General features: G+C 43.1%; 1 protein-coding gene across 2 annotated transcripts in view; it reads right to left on the reverse strand.

Moving 5' to 3' along the window:
* fndc3ba (fibronectin type III domain containing 3Ba) overlaps window positions 1-21,739 on the reverse strand; it is a 96,344-nt gene that overhangs the window by 8,954 nt on the left and 65,651 nt on the right. For both annotated transcript variants that reach the window (XM_084381819.1, XM_084381820.1), the window contains 17 exons: window positions 21,430-21,488; window positions 18,937-19,088; window positions 18,780-18,839; window positions 18,513-18,651; window positions 17,495-17,548; window positions 17,087-17,211; window positions 15,869-16,043; window positions 15,294-15,380; window positions 13,472-13,607; window positions 12,164-12,235; window positions 11,292-11,410; window positions 10,981-11,086; window positions 10,218-10,390; window positions 9,345-9,458; window positions 8,929-9,078; window positions 6,940-7,220; window positions 3,489-3,713 (listed from right to left, as the gene is read on the reverse strand). In XM_084381819.1, the coding sequence (XP_084237945.1) occupies window positions 3,489-3,713; window positions 6,940-7,220; window positions 8,929-9,078; window positions 9,345-9,458; window positions 10,218-10,390; window positions 10,981-11,086; window positions 11,292-11,410; window positions 12,164-12,235; window positions 13,472-13,607; window positions 15,294-15,380; window positions 15,869-16,043; window positions 17,087-17,211; window positions 17,495-17,548; window positions 18,513-18,651; window positions 18,780-18,839; window positions 18,937-19,088; window positions 21,430-21,488 (2,227 nt within the window). The remainder of the gene's footprint in view (window positions 1-3,488; window positions 3,714-6,939; window positions 7,221-8,928; window positions 9,079-9,344; window positions 9,459-10,217; window positions 10,391-10,980; window positions 11,087-11,291; window positions 11,411-12,163; window positions 12,236-13,471; window positions 13,608-15,293; window positions 15,381-15,868; window positions 16,044-17,086; window positions 17,212-17,494; window positions 17,549-18,512; window positions 18,652-18,779; window positions 18,840-18,936; window positions 19,089-21,429; window positions 21,489-21,739) is intronic.

Here is a 21,739-nt window from a genome sequence, read left to right on the forward strand (position 1 = left end):
TCTGGTGATAAAACACACACATGCACACACACACTAACACACGCAACGTTCAACAGATGGTGATGCCCCACTAATGCAGCCGCTAATACACCGCGACACACTGTCATAACCACCAGTAGCTGCAAGTAATGAGCGAAGGCAATTAGGTTGAACCAGTCAGGAATCACACATCGCCATTACGGAGCGATTTCAGTCAATTATAGAGTTTACGGACAGTTTCCTGGTAGAGGAAATGATGGAGATGAAGAAGAGAGAGTTTAATAATGATTGTGTGTTCAGGCTGTGTTGAGATGCTGCTATTGTTTATCTGTGTTACATACACCAATCCAATTATCTGGATTTCTATCAGAGTGTACCTGGAAATGTGCATAAGTGGAGGTCCAACCACATGCAAAATCTGACAAGGTCTTTTTCCATCATTCCATTCTATTGCTATCATTGAATATATATAATTCATGCGTTTTCAATGACCAAATAATTGCAATAAATATAATAACAGTTTCCTGTAAAAAAAATAACTGTTTTCATGAATGCAAAATTTTGACTTTTTAATTTTTTTTATATAAGAACTTAGTGCAATATGTAAGAATTTTGGTTTAAAACATACAAATTAGTATTGTGTTGCAGAGATATCCACTGCAGTTGGCATGCCAACCAGCCAGCCCAGGCCAGGTACAGAAAATTGAAAAAAAAAAAACAACATTCCAGCTTGGAGGACAAAGAAGCTAAATTTACCTGCACTATGAAATCAACCACTAAATGTCTGCTATCAGAGGGCAGGGAGGGACAAACATGGACACAAATAGACCAATTTAAGGCTCTTCTCAGATAAAAAACAAAAACCAAAATCTACAGTGGGACCAAAACAAACCCTGACCTTCCTTTTCTCTAAATTCAATGACAAAAGCCACTCAAATTTTTTTTTCAGTGCCAATCATTTTATCCAAAACATTTTAAAATACAGAAAAATAGAGATAAGTAGATTATTTATGTGAGCATGTAATGGTTTTATGATCAGGATGGGCTATTATGTTGCCGTTTCCATGAGGATAAAGAAAAAAACTGGGCCAATTGAGTATAATCAGAGGAAAAAACGAGAGAATCAACTAACGTTTTTCTTCAATTTGCTGCAAATGAAGTGCTTACAAATCACTTGCTCACATATGCAGGTGAAAACAAATGGGTGATTCTCAAAAATACCATCTGATCCAAATACCTTGCATGCAGACATGTGAATATATATACACAAGTGCATCCAAGCAGCGTTCACACAGACTAGCACACTGCCACGCTGATCACAGTGCCAACGGGTAAAGGGTAAATAAAACTCTAAACTGCGAAAGCTGTTTTAATTTGGCGAGCGGGGTGTGTGTTTGTGCCTGGCTCCGTGTGTCTGTGTGCGTATGTATCGGAGAGGTTAACCGATCGCAGCCTGCCAGAGGGGGCCCCATCTGCTGCCTGCTGCACTCTGGACCATTCCAGGGGTGCCAACGCGATGCCAGCCAAGCCTTAATTCAAACGCTGATAGACGGCCAACCATGAATGGCAGAGAGCTGAACGGAGGCAGGTGGGAGCGAGACAATCCAACAGGTGGGCAGATAAAAGTGGCTCCTAGCGGCTTTATGGTTTAGTCTGTTTCCCATTTATTTATTTGTCCCTCTCTTCGCTACTTCTGCTACAGTGTACAAATGGTCTTGAAGTGCTTACATTAAACTGTTCTGCCTTTTCCTCTCCTCAGTCTGCTAATTCTTCCCGTGTCTCTATTTGTCACTCCTGGCTGAGCAGCCAGTTAAATGGGGGGTTAATTGTTGGAGGCTGTATCCCTGGCTGGCTCCGGATGCCCTCAACGTGACTACTCACTGGTACATCTGGTTACCGCATCACATTGTGTGTGAGTGTCTGCGGTTTGTGTGTGGTATTGACCTTCTGGCTCTTGATTAGCTGTATTGACTAGCTGTGGGTTAAGGAGTCTGGGGATTGTTGTGTGCAAGGCGGCGGAGAGGTTTAGAGAGCACATCCTCTCAGGGGAACATAACAGGTGTAATCCCTGCTCTTAACTGAAGCTCCACATAAGAAATATCTACTAATCTTGTCTCTATATATGTGTGTGTAGTGTTGATGAGTGACTCGTTTGACTAAAAACATCTACAAACCAAAGAAAAAACATGAATATTACTTAATATTCTCATTTAAAAAAAGCTTTCACTTACATGCATAGCTCATTAAAGTAAATCCCTAGTTGGCTGTTGCAACTGCTGTTAAGAGTAAAACAATGTAGGCCGGGGCTGGGCTTTCATTCAATAAGGAATTAAGTGGAATTAATTAATAGGAATATAAAAGTATTACAGTAAGCCAAATTATGAAGTCTGAAGAAGGTTTCACTTAAAATTAACTGAGTGAGTCATTTAAATAATTCATGGTTTTCTCTTGTAACAATTTACAGAGTGTACTTGATTTAATGGTGCTATATAACGTTTTATTGTTGTTGTTGTTGTTGTTATTATTATTATTAAAGTAGAAGTAACAGTAATATAAGTGGTAGCAGTATAGTTGTAGTGCTGGTAGTATAGTACTATTAGAAGTAGTAGCAGTAGAAGTAGTAGGAGTAGTGGTAATAGTATAGTGGTAGTAGTAGTGGTGGTAGTAGTATAGTTGTATTGGTGGCAGTATAGTAGTAGTAGTAGTAGTACTAGAAGACGTAGAAGTAGTAGCGGTGTGTACTAGAAGGTGTAGTAGGAGTACTGGTAGTTGTAGTAGTAGTAGTAGTATTGGCAGTAGTAGTCGTAGAAGTAGTAGTAGTAGCGGTTGTAGTGGTAGTAGTAGTATTTGTATATGCAGTAATAGTAGTAGTAGTAGTGGTAGTAGTATAGTAGAAGTGGTAGCAGTATAGTACTAGTAATATAAGTAGCAGTAGTAGTGGTAGTCGTAGTGGTAGTCGTAGTAGTAGTATTGGTATATTTAGTGATAGTAGTAGTAGTAGTGGTAGTAGTTGTAGTATTAGTACTGTAGTTATATTTTCTTATTGGTCTATGTTTTTGCATGTACTTGCTATATGTAGATATATTTATGGACAATCCATATTAATATGAAGATATTGATTTCGGACGTATTGTTCGTCACTAATCTACATCCAGCCTGCTCTCATGGGGCTCTCCCCGTGTTGTGAATTGACTCACACACAGTTGAGCAGGCAGCGTAAAGAAGGCACTCCATCATCCACTATGCAGCTGCTTCGTGTCCAGTGTTAGTATAAGCTTAGTGTAAACTATGAAGTACTGCAGAGGGTGTAGGGGCCGCTGTGAATGACTGAAGCACATATGATGAGGTGCAGAGTGTGAACAAAACGTGAGGTTCTTGTTTTCCTTAAATGCGTAAATCTAATGTTTATGGATTGTTTGACATTGATCCCTGTACACTGGTACACAGTAAGCTGACCCCCTTCTCAGGTGAGGTAAACAACGGTGTAACTGTGTGTGTGTTTACTCCACCTGTGGTTCTTGTCCTCCATCTGTAGTGTGTAGACCATGTCGTCAGCGAGCAGGGCGCGAGTGTGCGTGTTGCTGGCATTTTCGCCCCATTTCAGCTTCAGGCTCTGAGGGCCGGCCGCCGAGCATTCGAGAGGGGGCGGGGCCGGAGGGAGAGGGCGTGTCCTCGCCAGCAGGGCTGGACTCAAGGGACTGGAGCCGATGGCGTTCACTGCCTGGATCTGTACACTGCGAGCCATGAGAGAGAGAGAGAGAGATTAGGATTTGTTTGTTACAGACTGTTAGATATGTTACATGTGTATCAATATTATACCTGACCTAGTTGTCAGGTGGCGGAGTAATTGTCAGTGAAGAGGTTGATCTGGTGTATTAGCTTTGACCTTTGATGCTGTGATCCCTTCGCCTCATTACCAAAACCCATTATAACTCAATGTTCTCTCCAGGATGAGACTTTAATATGTTGGACTTGTTGGCCCACTTTTTCCAAGGCCATGTCTTGCTATATGCACACTATGCAGTTGCATGACCTCAGATTTGAGTGAGATTTAATAAAAAAAAGAGCTGTTAAGAGTTTTGCATGGATCAAGCCTCTTTTCCTCCTAAAGTGCACTGAAATGATGCATTTAAATGTTAAATGCATGCTTTATAGGGTGTAGAATCCCCAAGATCCATCCCAAAATATGGGCCTCTTAACAACATTTGGCATAGGGCCTCCAAAAGGGCTTGAAACGGCCATCCCAAAGTGCAAGAGAATTAAAGCAAGGTTTCAATGCTGCACTGTGTTCGACAAGATTCACTTTTCGGAAAGAACATCCGAAAGCAATATCTTCCTTTTCGTCCAACTTGATTATGGTTTATTTTTTCTAAAAAAGCCAGTATGAGTGTGTGTGACTCTTCAAATGTATAACTATATCATAAAAACCCACCCAAAGAAAGCCACACAGATACTTGCAGAAATTGATTTTTGCCATCCAACCTCCCCTGCTCCCTTTCTTCTAGGAATCTCTCCCTTCGACGCCCTTTTCTGTCAATGTCTGATCAGCCGATTAGCACCCAAATCAGAGGCCCTCGGCTAGAGAGCATCAACCGTCTGACATTTAATTGCCGTTCTCTGTAACTGTAACCTTTCATGATAATTCATGCAGCCGAGTGAAGACAGAGGAGAAAGGGCAACGTTCATCCATCTACCGGGTAATTAAGCATATAGATAAAAGATGATGAGGGACAGAGAAAAAGGGAGAGAATGGAAGATAAGGAAGCTTAGCTTTTCATGATGAGTGATTGCATTACGTTATGAAGGAATTTACACGTCGGAATAGATGAAAATGTTTATATTACAACACTGAAATGAAGACAATCAAGGGAAAAGTTAATGTAGCCATGTAATGTTAATGTAATTCTGCGACACACTGTCTCTTTTAATTACTTGTTGGAAGTAAATGATGTTCTTGTCAGTTCAGTAGTGCACTTTCTGAGCACTGCTGCTATTAGTGAATCTGTATTCAGTGACATGTGAGTGTGGCCATTATCCTCTTAATGTGTCTCCAGAAACTTTAATACCTTCTAATGTTATTAATGGACTGTGACAGTATAAAAGGAAGATACATAAGGATGTCTGTGAAACCCGTGTCGGGAAAAAAAGCCACTGATGATAAAAAACACTGCAGCCAACGTGTTATTTTTTTTTTTTTAACACGATGTGGTGTAGAGAAATATTAAAGGAGACCTATTATGCTTTTTCATTTGGTCCTTTCCATCAGTGTGTTATAGGTTCTTGTGCATCTAAAAAGATCCACCAGCAGAAGATTTAGAGAAAACATTATTTATCAAAGATAACCTCAGAATGACGACATTTCAAACCCGCACTAAAGCACACACAGCCCGGCTCCTAACAGAGCAAACAACAAGGCCCCTCACGAAGCCAAACACACAAATAAAATCTGAATCGCATGGTTTGAAGTACCCCATTGCTGTAAATAACAACCAAAATTACCATCACTGGCACACACAAAAACACCCATAAGCAGATGCACACATGTGCACGAGCACAAGCATGCACGGTGTGTTCTGCCTCAGTGGAGGCCATTATGCAAGAGAGCAGAGTGACCAGGGGACAAAAACAACCTGAGAATGAAAACAATGGCGTGCGATCACTCTGCCTCCTCACACGCCCCCCCCCCCACACTCCCTCTCCCTCAATTCAGAGAAACGCACAATCACTTGCATGTGCACACACAAACACAAACACACATTCGGGTAATAACAGAATTGCTTACAGAGGCACAATAACAGTAGCTGGTGATTCAGATTACTGAGTGGTTGTTTACCGCTGCTGGAGTAGAACAAGGTCTGTTATCACTGCTGATGCAAACATCTACTACAAGGCTACCACAGCTGCTATAAACTACTACTACTACTACCTTAATAGTACCTTTCGTACCTTAAAATTTTGGATGAAAATGATACATATAATATGGTAGTTTTATTACCTTATGTAAACAGAAATACTTAAAACAAGTCGAGAGAATGTGCACTAACAAATAATGCTATTGTGAATCTTTTTTTTAATTTTAATTTTAGCATGTATTAACTATTAGCAAGTTACAGTAGTAGTAGTTGTTCTTCTGGTAATTTGTACATTTGGACCATTTCACGAATCTGCAACTGTTGACGTAAGGCTTCTATGGTGGGGATGCAGGCATAAGCATAATTCCTTATGACTTTTAAGTTTCAAGATTTGAAAATGAAATCTTACCATGAGCGCCATGTTCTCCTCGATGCCTGCAGTTTTTCTTTTTTAAAGGCTGAGCTCAAAGTTTAAGACTCCGGCCGTGGAGTTTGAAAGACTTGATCATTTATCAGTGCAGGAAGGATGCAATTAAAATATACTACAGGTTGCATTATAAAAAGGCGTTGACCTCTAAGATACCAAAAGTCGGGTTATCTCAGTCATTCTCGTTTCAATATTGGCCATTAAGTTGCAACCTCCTTAGTTGAAATTACCGTTTAAAGCTGATTTAATCAAGTCATACGCCATAATGTCAACATGTTTTTAAATGTTTTGTTAATAGCTTTTTTTATTATCAAAAATGAAAAGAGATGGTATTTGGGGAAATATCAGAAAATGCTCGAGCTGAGCAGCTAATTAGCCTGCAAACTGATGTTAGCACTGCACTATTCCCCACTGAGTGTTTGCTGTGAGGTTGTTTGTTCAACAGGCTACGTTGGAGAACGAGACAGTTTGTAAGCTAGATAAGAAGGAGACTTTGGCAGGAAAGCTGTTGTTCAAAACCTTTCAGGCTCTGAATGCTGAAGGTCCCCATTTACTGAGATGTGGACTAGGAAGCAATAAGATAAAACCAAAAAGTAAAAAATCTTTAAAAAAAGCTTTTTAGCAATGGGTTACGGAGAGATTTGGCATCTTTCAAATTTTTGTTCAGGCAAATCCCAGTACCTGTATTCGCTGTCTGGCTGCAGGTCTGTGACCAGGTGACTCGTCCCTGACTCCACAGTGATGGTTTGGTCGTCCAGGGTGATGACGTAGGAGCTGATCTCCGCCCCGTTGCTGTTTGGCTCGTCCCACTTCAGCAGGAGGCAGGTAGACGGGGAGTGACCCGACTCCGAGGAGGTCGGGAGGTCCAGGAGAGCGAGGGAGGAGACCGGGTCAGGATTTGTCGCCGGGGTCCGGAAACTCACCTGCTCGCTGTGAGGACCAGCGCCTGCCTGATTCACCGCCTGTGTTGGGCACAAAAACATGGAGGGTGAGAGAGGCAGAGGCTTGGAGTGATTTGGGAGGCGATGACGAGCGGAGGGACAAAGGCCACGACAGATGGAGGTGAAATGAACTGGCAGCAGAGAGACTAACACAGTCAAAGCAAGAGAAAGTAAAATAGAGCAAAAGGCAAGAAAACCAGCAGACAGAGATGAATATAAATGAGCTGTCAAAGAGCGTTAGCCTGTTTCTTGTGATGAGAAACACACATTTATATTCACCTCAACTATCCTCTGTTAAAATCGCCAATTTCACTGCCTCTCACAAACTCATCGAGGAGGAAACGAGGAGAAAATACGGGAGTTTTTTAAGAACACATTTGCTTGATTATTAAAGCTTGAAGTAAAAAAAAAAGAAATAATTAACTGAAATGTTCTCTCAATTTATTTTAATTTGCAAGTGAAGCATGCACTTTGCAGCTGTTAACTGCAAGACACAACAAGCTGTCGGCGAGGAGTGATGGATTTATTGTAATCCTCAAAAATATACAGCACTTTGAAGAACGAGAGGAGCGCTTATTTTTTCAGTCTAAAAATTAACTGCATCCACTTTCCAACCTTGACGGCGGTACAATTCAAGGAGTAGCGGGAGTGATTTGCTTTCTACAGAGAAGTCTTGACGTACTACTTTGTCTTGGCAGCAAACTGTCTACAGTACGTACTTTGAGGGTCCCACAACGGAAACTTTATTTGAGTCGTATTTCTGATTTATCTTTGAGAATCATAAAGAAACAGGAGGACCTCTTGATTTACGTCATCCTTGCGTGAAAGTCTGTTCTTGCATAAAACAAGTATGTGTCAAGCTCTGCAGATTTGAAACACTCCCCTACAGCAGGGGAACCTGCACCGGTTCATACAGGCCCAGGACGTAAGGAGTCACAGAGAGTTCAAACTAGGCCGATAACTCTCAGAGCCACATCTGCCCCGTTATTACACACATGAACACACGTGCGCACAAAAGCAAACCATGTATACACGCACACAAAAGCATTGATAGGGACATGAGGGTGACCTTGTGTTTTCCTCTAAGCTATGAATGAGGCCATAAAGAAGTGAGCCATAAAACATGCTGTTATTGGATTCATAGCTTCATAGAGGACATGAGAGAGCACTCGTGTGAGTGTGTGTGTGTGTCTGTGAGACAAATACACATAGACAATGAAACAGCGCACTTGTTTATGCTCCAGATTAATAGTCCGAAACATAAACGGAATCAATTATCATCAACCATTCGCTGCTCTCTCGCTGTGTTCCTTGCTTTTGATGCTCCCTTTACTGACATTTGTATGGAAGTGTTTTGCATCTGTCCTTGTTAGTGTCCTGCGTCTCGGCCATGCTTGCAACTGTGCTCATGAGTACGCAATTGTCTGCGCTCGATGCTGAATAGTTTATGCGCTCTCTCACAGGGTTCATAAAGCTTTATGAGAGTTAAATTCAAGCAGTGTTCAAGTACTGAAACCTCTCAAAGCATTTATCATCCTATCTGAATTGTTACTACCTATTTTTGATGTTTTCGATAATTTCTCAAGGAATAAAGCGTAGAAAGAAGATTGAAAACGCATTTTCCAAACCCTGTTCTTGTTTCTTGTAAGCAAACATACATATGTAACTGTATGGGGTTGTGAAACATGTATTTAATGCTCAGAGGCAGGTGTGTCTCGGTTCATAATACCTGTAGCCTGCAGCAGTAATCTGTGGCAGGTGTCAGGTCTGACAGTTCACACTGGGTGGCAGATCCGCAGTAGATGAGCTCCATGGGTTCGTCTTCCCTCGCCCACTCCAAACGATACTCAGAGATGTCTGTACCCGAACCCTCGGGACTCTGCAACGGACAGAAACACACACTCAACTGAGGGAAATCAAAAAAAGATACTGTCATGAATTGGGATGGAGGGCTAGACTGCCCGGGACATGCTTTGAAAAAGTGGATGCATCATCCAGGGGATTGAACAGCCCAGAAAGACTAAAAAATAACCTCCTTAGACAGCTTCAAGACACCTCTGGCCTCTTTCTTTCTTACTTTGCCTTTAAAACGGTTGCCTTACTTTGAATTAAAAAGAAAAAGGACTGTATCTCTGTTTCTCTCACCTCCCAGTTGAGCGTTACGCAGGTGTTACTGGTGAGAGTGATGAGTGGCGCCCCGCACTGGCCAGGAGGACCCGCTGCAGTCGTCACCTCTGTTGGCTCGGAGTACGCCCCGAACTGAAAAGAGAAGAAGACACACGGCACTCATGATGAAACTTGTTTGACCCGAGACAAACCAAACTGGGTTGTCTGTGAATGTATTATATTGATGTCATGATATGAGACTATATATTAGCTTAGATTTTAGTTATCGTTGTATCGTGTATATTCTTTAAACGCCATATATCGCCCAGCCCAGGCTTGTGCATGTGCTCTGTTGGTGCCCCCCTGCATGTGTGTGCTGTTCTTCCCAATTTCAAATGTGTGTGCTGTGTTTGAGCCTGCATCTGATCAGCCAGTCTGAGTGCCAGTTCACTCTCCAGTCTGCGGACGGTCAAACCAATCAGACATTAGCATCAGACTGCGGAGCTGCTCTCCCTCCAAACACAGATGCTGTTAGTCCGTCTGGGACACTCTGACCTAATAGACACTGGCCCTTTTGTCTAAGTGTGTCTGTTCGGGTGGCTACAATAAAAAACATTTTGTGTTGAATTGTGAGGTTCTTTTAATGTTTGGATCATATGAAGAGGATCAACAGCTCGTGTACTCGATGTGCTGAGTCGATTTCATGGACATGAGGGCCGTTAAACACAGAGTTTCACAGTGGTCAAGCGGAGAATTATAATCTTTTTAGACAGACTGAACAGCTGATTTCACAGTGTTTGTTCAGGAAGGGGATATTTTGTGGCGAATTACTAGTTGATGGGTTTTCTATTTCTTTTTCATTATTATTAGTATTCATCATATTCCTGCTGTGCGTGCAAATTCATTTCTCACCCCAGCCTCGTTGGCAGCACGCAGCCGGAAGCTGTACGTGGCACCAGGTAACAGGCTACCGACGGTGCATTGCAACTCCGACCCATTGTAGACCTCCGCCGGCTTGGTGTCCCCCTCACTCATCTCCAGACTGAACACACACTCCTCACACACTCCCTCGGATGTCGGGGTGTCTACAGGACCACATAGAGAGAGAGAGAGAGAGAAAAGCAATTATAAGCTAACAGAATATATGATTACACTTTATCTTTAGTTTTGTCACTTTTTCAATCACTTCTTCGGTATTCTTTCCTCCTCCAGCTGCTTCACATTGGTTGCAGTATGGTCAAAGTAATATATGACAGAGACAGTGGAGAAAAACCTCCATACATGTCTGACCTTCAACTCGTGCTACTAATTGCAGCAGCGCTGCCTGAATGTGACGCGATCAGGGCTGCGGCCAGCTGCATTAGCCCGGTTAAAACAAGTAGTTCCTCAGCATTTCAAGCTGGGAGACTCTTGCCTGCCAACAGATAACAGAGCTAATCTGCAATAATGGTCTGACATTAGGAGAGTCAAGTCAGATATGAGGCCGGGTTAGGCATTTAATGAGCTAAATTAGGGCTCAATTAGGCTAAAACATGGTTGATCGAGGTTACATTAGTGTTGGCCGGGGACACGCATCAAGCAGCCAGAGGGTGATTAAGCTGCCTTTCATTAAACAAATATAAAGACATTTTGCTAAATAAAACCAAACGCGGTGTACGTGTGTGTCTGCACTCACCCCATTCTAACTGCACTTCCTTGTGTTTGGCTTTCCCGACGACCCTCGGCGGCTGGCAGGGCCCGGGTGGGACGCTTAATGTACGGACCGGAACACTAACAGTGCACTTCAGGAGCAGCGATAAACACAGGAAATCAAAACAGAGGAGAAGGAAGCAGAGTTATGGATCAGTTTGATTAATAACTGGAAGAAATGTTAATCATTCTCGTCGATTATGTTTCTGCAGATTGTAGATTTTCCCACAAATGTTCTACACCGATGCATCACTGTAATAAAATGTTGCCACTCTGAAGTTTTTGTGTGCGTCTTACAGGGCTGTGTCCTCCGGTGGTGATGCTACACACACGTAGGCGGTAGAAGGTCCCTGGTGTCAGGCGCTCACACATACATTCTGTCGCTGGACCACTGTACGCTACCTCCCACTGGCTCGCTGCTCACACACACACACACAGAAAAAACACAATTACACAACTGATAACAGCATAAGTTCAGTCACAAGCTGAAGTCGATCTACTTCTTATTTTCTAAAAGTCAAGTGTGTTTATTCTGTTGGATTGTGTAGGCACGTGAAATATATTATTCCGCCCTGTGTTATGCAAATACTGTATAGGTTCAGTTCACAGCACAGCATGGAAAGCGATTTTGCAGCAGGTGTTTGCGTAACGCACGTGCTGTGACTGCAACATGAAGGTGAGGCAAAGAAAAACTTTCAAGCATCTCAAAAAGACAGCGTTTCAGGGCAGCAATTCTACCCACACGACACACACTAATCATGTGATGAATCCCGGGCAGCACAATTATTGTATGTCTGAATTTCAAAAAGATTTCAGAACTGCTATGCCGTTGTTAGACTCACATCTGGACCTGTGAGGATCAACAGATCATTGTATTGTCTCCTGATGACTGCCATTTCCATTTTCCAAATTCGTCTTTCAAAAGATAGGGGTGTTTGTGCCTGAAAGTGGAGCTGCAGATGACTTGATGGCTAGCTGTGTCGCCTTTCAAGTGTGTTAGGTGTTAAGCAGATCTGAGGAAATCTAAATGGGGCTGTGCGCTAAATCAGCGCTAACAAAGAGTGTAGCTGAGGGAAATGGATGCATTGAGAGAGGGAGCACGGATGGTACATTCTGATCTTTGAATTATTATAAGATGACGAGAACGCACAGCTGGATGGAAGATTTACCTTCAGAGCATCCCTCGGATATCTCTAGCAGGTACGTGAGAGCCTCTGAGCCCCCGTTGTCCTGGGGAGGATCTGTTGGAGGAAAAGTTTTAGTTTGGGTTACTATCACACATCAACATCAGGAATACACAATCAAATTTTCAACATGGCTGTCAAGAGTTTTTTGGAAGAGGTGTCAAATTACTAAAAATGGCCCGGTGACATTCATAAGTCATTTGTTTTCATGACATTTAGCGTCCTCATCAATTCTGAAGACATTATACAGTTTCTCATAAACTGTCAGGGGCTGTGGCAGCTTGTTTGTCTTTCAGCCAGGCAAAAATGATAAGTCCCACAGAGCACGGTTATCAAATCGCAGCCAAATGTTTCAGTAGCAAGACAGCTGGTGGGAAATTTCTCTAGTTTCTGTTATTTCTGTATTCATCTGCATGCAGACTACAAACATTGAAGGTCACTATAAAATAAAATACTACCGGGGATGATTTATTATAGATTATTGGTGGCACAGCCGTGGGTAATACTGTCTAGATGAAAACAAACCTAAAGCAAAAATACAGCAGTTATATCACTGTGAAATGGTCAAGCTGTAGCTCGTGCAGAAATCACACCACTTACTAGACAATAAAGAGAATTTGACAATAACATAAATAGACAATAAACACTTTCAAATGTGTCGTAGATCAGTGATCTGAGGGGTGATCGAGAGACATGATTGCAACATTAGAGGAAGGCCAGGCTGCTCTGACTCCTGAGGTACTAACGCAGGACAGATGGATGATAGCAGACATGATGACTTTTATTGCTGCTACCTCAATTTCATGAACACCTCAGGGGCAGCAGTTCGTCAACGGTTTCCCACCTTTCAGCAATAATAATAATGAACGATTTTTTCTATCATCGCTCAAGAAAACCCAACTAATTATAGGATAAGTTCACCCAAAAAGTCAAAATGCAGTCATTACACACTCACCCTCATGCTGATAAAACATGTCCCAGGGAGTCATGATATCCCAAATTGAGTGGAGGAGATGTTATTCACAGCCATTTTAAAGTCAAAATCTTCATGTAGCTGCTGAGCTAAATTGCGCACCCCATCTGAAAATGGGTGAACGATCTGAACCGTGGATCGAGGGTGTAAATAACGTCTATTCAAATCAATTTCAGATCTCTTGGCTTCTGGAGACTGGGACTACATCGGATCGGTGTGGAGCAATTTATGGGGTTTTTTTTCCGTATGTTTTTTATAGGTTTTAAAACAAGTCCCCTGTGTGGGAGAAGATGTATGAATACGTGGGTGTGCATTCTTACCCCATGTGACGGTGAATCCGTAGGGCGTCGCTGTGGTGACACAGGGTGCAGATGGAGGGCCTGGTTTGTCTGGATTGGTGGTGCACACCAACACTTCACTGGGACTGCTCTTTCCCTCCATGTTTGATGCTATGAGCTGCAGTGATGGAAATGTACAACAGAGGGTTAAAGTACGTTAAGAGAGAAAAGGCTAAATAAAAGGTGGCAGAGGGGCGTGAAGTAGAGGGGGGATGGTGTGAGGGTAGAAGAAGAAATAAAAGGAGTAATAATGGAGTGTAAGGCAAAAAGAAGAGGCACAGTCGACCTGGTTGGATGAGCGAAGGGAACATAAAGAGAAATCTATCAAGAAGTAAAGGAACGATCCTGATTAATAGAAACCATTACTCTCTGCTCTTTCATCTGTGGTTCTCCTGGCTCCTCTGCCTTCATTTCTCTTCGGTTTACTCCCTCCATTACCCCATCCTATGGACAATCAATTTTGCTTTGTTCCCAGATGTTCGAACCCCAAAGAACATCACAAAGAACACCGAGGTGCCTCTTTGTGTGTGAGCATGAGCGTGTTTGTGTCATTAAACATCCACCGTCCCATCTGACAGGCTGATCGAGGACACAGAAGGCTCATGTAAGGTGTTGTTTGAGATGATTGCACAGTAACACACTGCTGATGACACACACGAGTACCTGCATTAACACTCGGGCGGACACACTTACAGAGTGCAGCGATCTCCTGTCGGTACACTTTGTTTCGCAATGTTCTCACATCATGAATAGCCATCAAAGCTCTTAGTGAAGCAGGGCTGCTTCTCTGCTTGGCTGGTGGATTGCTTTGTTTCGCTAGTGGTTAAATTGCAGCCAATTCTGTTGTGAGTAAAATGCTGTCTTCCTTGATTTGATGGATTTTGTATTACCACGGAAATACATCTGGATAGGTTGGTATCCTTGGCAACATCATTTCCATTGGTGGAAGGAGAACATCTGACTTAAAATTGATCACGTAAGTAAGTTAAAAGCCGTTCTCTGTACTTTTTATTATCAGTAAATCTGTCAATTATTTTCATGATTTCTCGATTTCTATTTTAGTCTAAAAAAACAAAAAGACAAAACAAATGCTCATTTCTCAGGGACATTCTTCAGTGAAACGTCTAAAAACGACTCAACCTCTGTTATATATTGTGGTGAGAATGTTAATAACAATGTTAAAAACTAGAGAAATCCACAAGTTTACTCAAGGTAAAGGTGGGTTTCATTTTGCGCTACAGAGAAGTCGGCGAACAAGAAAAAAACGTAAGCTAACATTAGCTTCTGTCTAATTTCAGGTCAACTCTGACGGCGTTCAGCACTCACCAGAGACTTTGGATCTTTCTCTTCTCTATAATGTTTTTAGCTGTTTACTGCATTTACAAACATTTGCTTACTTTAGAATTAGATGAGAAGATCGATAGCCTACTGTACAGTAAATTGTAGCTACAACGAGCAGACAGTTAGCTCAGCTTAGCACTGGAAACAGCTAGCCTAGCTCTCTCCAAAGATATAAAACCTGCCTACCACTAGAATTATTTCTTTCCAAGGTTCTTTAACTACTTGCACTACCACTAACCAGTGACAACAAGACTACAGTGGTGCACTGCCTGTTTCCAGTTCACTAATCTAAGCTAACTAAGCTAAGAAAGTGAATTTCCCAAACTGTCTTTCGATTTCTAATCATTCCTTTAAAGTACTTCTGTAACACAAAGGTAAGAGGCAGGGAAAGTAGGAAAATCGTCACTCACACTCATGCAGAAACACACACACCCACCAGCATCCACATCATGTCGTCACTTACCCTGAATTTATACTGTGTACTCCTCTTCAGGCCTTGTACAGTACAGGTCAAGTTTTCTCCAGTGTACTTTGGATGAAAGTCTGTTCCCTGTGGGTGAAACACTGTCAGTAATCTGCGTGTGCGAGTGTTTCTTTCAGCATCGATTAGCATCAGTGTACATTTTCAGGGCATATGGATGCAATAAATGCTGACTTTTGCATCATATATATATAAATGTGTGTGTGTGAGGGAGAGAAGCAGCGTGTGGGAGCCATTCATAAGCATACGGTGTGCATTTCTGTGTGTATGCTTGCGTATTATAGGATTTGCTGCGCTGTGCATCTGCTTTACATTTCCCCAAACAATTTTGCAATGCATTATGCATGTAATTCTAAATACATTTTCTCGTATTGTGTTTTTTAAAGTAGATAGTTTTCAGGTGTAGATTTTTTATTCCCCTTATTTTCTGCCTGTGGGATTCAAATGGCTGATAGCACAGGTTTCCTGTTTCATGAGGTTGGCTATTAATGTAATTAAAGGGCATGTGCCAGCAACGTAAACTTTATATGCTTTTATGAATCGTGGGTGGTACTCACGCTGTTGTCCTCCTGGATCTCAAGTGTGTATTTGAGCTGCTCCTCGCTCGGACTGCCCTCAGGACGCCCCCACTCCAAGGTCACCCAGGACACCCCCGCCCTGACCAGCCGCGGTGCCAGAGGCAGAGCAGGCAGGGTGCCCATGGTGTAAAACACCACCTCTGTGCTGAAGCCACTGCACGAAACACAAACACATTTCCATTTCATTCACATTTTAGTTTTCATTTAACTCGCTGAAGCAAACTATTGACTTGTTGGAAAAGGGACAACTGTGCAAGAGCGAAGGGAGGCTGTGCATCATGAATCACAAATTCAGCAGAGCGGAGCGGTTTGAAAACGTGAAAGTAGAAAATGTGAATAAGAGAAAGGGCACACGAGTGCTCATTAGAAGGGAGTGCAGGGGTTGCAGGTGAGGATGGGGTCGTGTGGAGCTCTCGGTGGAGTCGTGACAGGGGAAAAATACTATACATGTCAGAAGCCAGACGGAAAAGATAGAGGCTAATTTGCGAGTTACAGGAGGGAAAGAATTTTAACGTATGGCCAGCAGCAGAGGTCTGAGAGGTTGTAAAACTTTTACCAAGTAAGAAAAATAGTGAGTCATCTGAAGCTTGCGTGTGCCGGCTATGTTTGCGCCTGAGTGTGTGTGTCCGCGGCTTCAAAGGGGGAATCAAGCTGAAGGATGCATTAGGGCCGCTTTGAGTTCAGCGGGGGAGTTAATATCTCCTCCCTTGCTCTCGCTGCCCTCTATCACCTCCTCCCTTCTCCCTGTCACCCTAACGACTGCAGGCGAAATGCTCCCCGCCATAATGACAAAGAGGAGATGAGAGGAGAGGGGAAATGGAGGGAAAATGAGAAAGAGGGAGATGAGTCATGTCACATGCAGAATAATGGCCACAGATGGACTGGTGCATGTTTCTGTGTCTGGGTCTGTCCATCATTATGAGGGTGCATCATGAAAAACCCATATGTTGCAGCTGACATACAATTTGCTCCCAGAAGTATGAGTCTCCATGGTAACTAAAAACATGGTTCGAGACCTCGCCTCATATGCAGAGCCAACTGTCAGGACACGAGGAAAAGCCGTCATGTGTTTCAATGAATCCATGCTCCTTTAGTGTTTAGACAAGGAACAACAAGGAGTTATGGCATCCGCCTTCTGTGTTCGAATACATTTTTGCTCGAGTGTGCATGTGTATACAGTAATGGGTATGTGTATACCTTGTGCCAATGTCGTTGTGCGCAGCCACTCTGAACGTGTAGCCGCAGGCGGGGTACAGTCGTGTCAGCTTACAGTGTCTCTGGCTCCCAAAGTAACATTCTCTGAAAACACTGTTCTTCTTTCCCTGCAGAGGAGAGGAGAGAGATTTATGCACAGAGAAAAAACAAGTTAGATAAGATGAGAACAGGGGGGTAAGATTAATTGCAATAGAAAATTAAATAAAAAAATAAAACAGATGAGGAACAAAAAGCCTGAGATGAAAAGAAGGGGCCCGAGGTGGATTTGAAAGGCGTAATTTACATGCTTTCTACATCTTGTCCGAGGAGGTCAACATCCGTTGAGTGACGTTTATGATTGGTCTAAGTGCTTTTAAAAATTGAAAGGGGAAAGCATGACAAGCTGCTTACCTCATCCCACTCGAGCAGGTAGTTTGTGATTTTGGATCCGTTGTCGCCTGGGGGCTGAGGACGGCAGGGAGACGGGCCGAGCGAGGCAGAAAGGAGGCGAGAGAGAGACGGAGAGATTAGCGGGACAGACAAAATACCTGCCGCGTTTTCATGATTGGCCACATATTCTGTCCGGCTCACCGGCGTCAGTCTTTATCAGTGACAGCGAGAGTGGGGAAATATTAATTGTGTGGAAAAGGTCAGAGAGATGATGACACTGTGTAAGAATGTCTCTCTGTTAGGTGCTTTAGGGTTGATAAAGTCAAGCTGGAAGATAAACCAGGTGAAGCAAAACACACTTTTGTCAGAGAATTAAGATTTATTGCCAAGTGTACCACTGTGTGGCAGACACAGACACATGAAATTAGACAGAAAGAACATTAGATTGCTTTTTAATGAGCAAATGTGCTAACAGAAACAATATGATGTTGAGTCACTGTGATGTTTACTGGGTTTTAATGTGTTTTAATTTATGACAGGGCTCCCACACATTCTTCAAATTCAATGAATTTTAAAGGACTTTCCAGGCCTAGTTCCCTCAAATTCACAAACAGAAGTTTGAGACATAGATCAAGATTAATTACTGTTACAACACAGATTTTTAGAAACGTTTTACAGGCGTTCAAAAGAAAAATACTTTGCACATTAGTTCATGAGCCAGGTGCGTAGGAGAGGGACGAGTACACCAAAAGTTGCAATTAAACTCCCCCACACTGTCTAACTTGCAAAAATACAATTATTTGCGATTGTTTCAGTGCAAGACCTTCATCAAACATTTGCATTTGAGTGTGCTTGCAACGGGAGCGACAGGTGAATGTGTGTTTCTGCAGGAGACGTGTTCAGACAGGGACTTTAATTTCTATTCACCGACAAATATATAAATTCCAGCATATTAATGTCTATTTTCAAAAGCTTTCAAGGCCTTTTTATTACCCTCCAGTTCACACACTTTCAAGGATGACCATGTCTGTGCCTTTACCTTCCACTGTAGGGTGAGCGTGCTCTTGGTGCGGTGGGACAGTTTCGGGGATAACGGGACGTCGGGGACGCTGCAGTGTGTGGTGAACGAGCCGGCCTCTGAACTCGAGCCTCGAACCGAGTTGTACATCGCAGACACCCTGAAGCAGACACGCAAAGACGTCAAGTAATCGAACACATGGCAAGATGAAGCTAGAATCTCTAACATACATACCTAACATACAGAATTAAACTTTTTTTGAGGAGGAGGAAGAAGAAGAATCCTTACCGTACGTGGTAGTCTGTCGCTGGCCTTAGGTCTTTCAGATGGTACTCCAATTCTTCGCCACTGAAACGCAAACACACAAAAACAAAGCAGAAAAGTCACACCAGGGTCCTTGTGCATTTGCAGCGTCGTTCATTTTAGCTTTTGTTGTATTTCCCACCTGTATATAGGGCGATACTTTCCGTCTCGTCCCTTATCTGAGAGAGAGACCTCGAAGGAGCAGGACACAGGCATCCCGTTACCTAGCCTGTTCACCAGCCCTGCCGGGGGGGCCCAGGACAGCCGTGCAGCCCGCGCCTGCACATTGGACACCTGGAAGACACGCATGACACAAATAGTGTTCGTTAAATGCGCGATAGCCACATTTCCGCCTTAAGTATACCAAACTTTTAGTTCCAGGAGCCACTTTTCAAGTAGCCTGCAGACTGAAGATGCTTGAGGATGAGGTATGAAAAAGTGACGGCTGTTTTGAAAAGTTCCTGTGGTAGAAACGTGGCTAATGTAGCCGTGCACAGTCGCCCATGCACAGAATGTTTCCCTTCATGTAGTATTTGTATGTGATCCTTTCTATTCTAATCAATTCTAGGAAGCAGTAGCTCTACCATCATGAATATATAGGTAAAAAGGATCCATAGCGGTGTGTATTTTACTGTAATTCTAATGTGGATCTATGTCTTTTGACGTGTGTCACTACTACCCGACATCCATGTCGGGAACACGGCAGAACATTAAAGAAGAAACGCGAGAAAGAGGCCTGCAGTGCATGTTTGTGCGTTTAACCGTGTGCCCGTCTGTGCGCCTGCAAGTGTGTGCATGTTTATGGGAGCTTTAGTCGCGGCACATGGTGGGTGAGCCAATTTAGCACAGTCTGCTGCTATTCCAGACTCCACATCCACTGAATAGGCGATGAATGTGGCTTGAGGGCACTGCAAACCACAACCATGCCCAGACAGTCTGTGAGGAAGGCAGACAGACGGACGGACAGACAGACAAACAGGGGGAAAAAAACGACAGGAAAGACAGACGTGAATGTGGTTTTATTGAGAGTTTTGATCACGATGATTAGGTTTTATGGGATCACATGACTGCATCCACATGAGAAGGCATACACGGCACGACTACGACCACTTTTTCTACCTTTATTCGTTCACTTTGCTTGTATGTGCACTGTGGATACATACATGTGACGCCAATGCTGAATGACCTGATGATGAACGCTGATGTGTAAAGCGGTTATAGAGAGACAGACAGTGAGACAGAGTGACAAACAAGGAAATAAAGGAGTGCAAAGAAATGAAAAGAAGAAACAGGATGGCGAACAGATGAAGAATAAAAGGCATCAATTAGAGGTTTGTGGTCCTCTTTGACCCTGTCTTTTCTCGAAACTGATCCTACACACAAAAACTGTGCAGGATCAGTTTTAACATCATTTTAGGACCTTGATTGATCAGTCTATGCACCGTTGCGAGGAAATTTGAATATTAATGTCCAATAAGCAACCTGCAGAAACATTTTAATTGGTGCAATGCCTTACTGAGAACGCCTGCCACAATCGAATCGTTATGTGCATGTAAATGTAGCCCGTGCTGTTACGAGCTCCCAGGCCTCTCGAGGTGACTGGTGGTGGCAATGCGTCTTTCTTCGAGCACAAAGAGTAGAGCGGTACAGGGAGAATTACTCCTTTCCCCCCTCCACTGCTTCAACGCTTCAGTTCATTCTGTTTATAAGAAAGCAAGAAGTACAAGCAGAGGAACACAAGCTAATAATGCGAACATTTTTAGATGAAGGAGAGCGTGTCTGTACAGAACGCCGCTGAATCAATCAGGAGGCACTTTCTGCTGCTGCAGGGAGGACAGTTAAACCTATTGTCTGTCTGCAGAAATGAACCAAGATAAAGGTCGAAAGTGACAGAACTTCAAACCCGCGGTTAATGACATGAAATAGCAATCGATGACACAAGGAGGTCTCGACAAAATGTTATCCTTCTCTTCCTTCCCTTCTCTGAATCGACTATAATAAACTTGCCGTCTCAGAGAAGAGGTGATTTTTAGGTTACGGGGAGCAAATAAATCGCTGCAGCGCATCAACTTCAAGTCCCCTGAAGGGCTCAAAAACTCTTCTTTTCATGTCTTATCTTCACACTCCATTTTCCCTCTCTTTCATCACTCCATCCTCTCTTGTCTATTTCAAGCCTGTCAAAAGCTCGCAGATATCAAATTGTCCAATCGCAAAGCCTGCTGCCTTCCCCCGCTAGTAAGCAATTCCTCTCTACCAAACCATGTCTGCACAGCTCCGGCTCATTCATTCACGATCCCCTTTGGGGGAAGGAAAAAGAGCTGTTAGTGTTTACAGCCTTTCTCAGCTGATAAAGGCAGGGAGGGAAGTGAGCAGTGTGGGCGAGCAGATGCTGCCCTCATGTGGCCAAGGTGAGCAGAGCCCCAGTGATCAGTTACCTTCCCTGTGACTGCACGAGCACATAGCTACAGTTATAATTATCAGTGTAAGCATCTGATGAGCGGATGAAAACGTGGAGAAGACATCAATGCTCTTGCCAGCTATGACCGCATCAGACAGGAGATGATTGACGAGAGCGGTTATAAGAGAGTCGGGTTAGTGTGTCTGTGCAGCTGCTGGAAGAGGTATGCATACCAACCTGTGGTTTGTCGATTGCAGACAGCATGTCCTGAACACGCTTCCCCTCTGAGTCATGATCTGAAGGAGACAGACAGAAAAAAAGAGTATTTATTTTTTACAAAATCAACTACAAGAGGAATATTCAGCAAAACGGAGAGACTGGCGCTGCAGGTGTGACATGAGGAGAGAGATCACGATTGCAATCTGTGTGCACAAATCCTGCTTTTCCGAATTTGACTCCGACTTTTTCAATTAAATGAAAGACAGAGAAGTAACATTCAACAATCCCGAGTTTCAAAACATGCGCTTTTGCAATTTTTTTTGGCAGC

Source organism: Pagrus pagrus (assembly GCF_965226575.1).
Source record: "Pagrus pagrus genome assembly, chromosome: 18".
Classification (NCBI taxonomy): Eukaryota; Metazoa; Chordata; class Actinopteri; order Spariformes; family Sparidae; genus Pagrus; species Pagrus pagrus.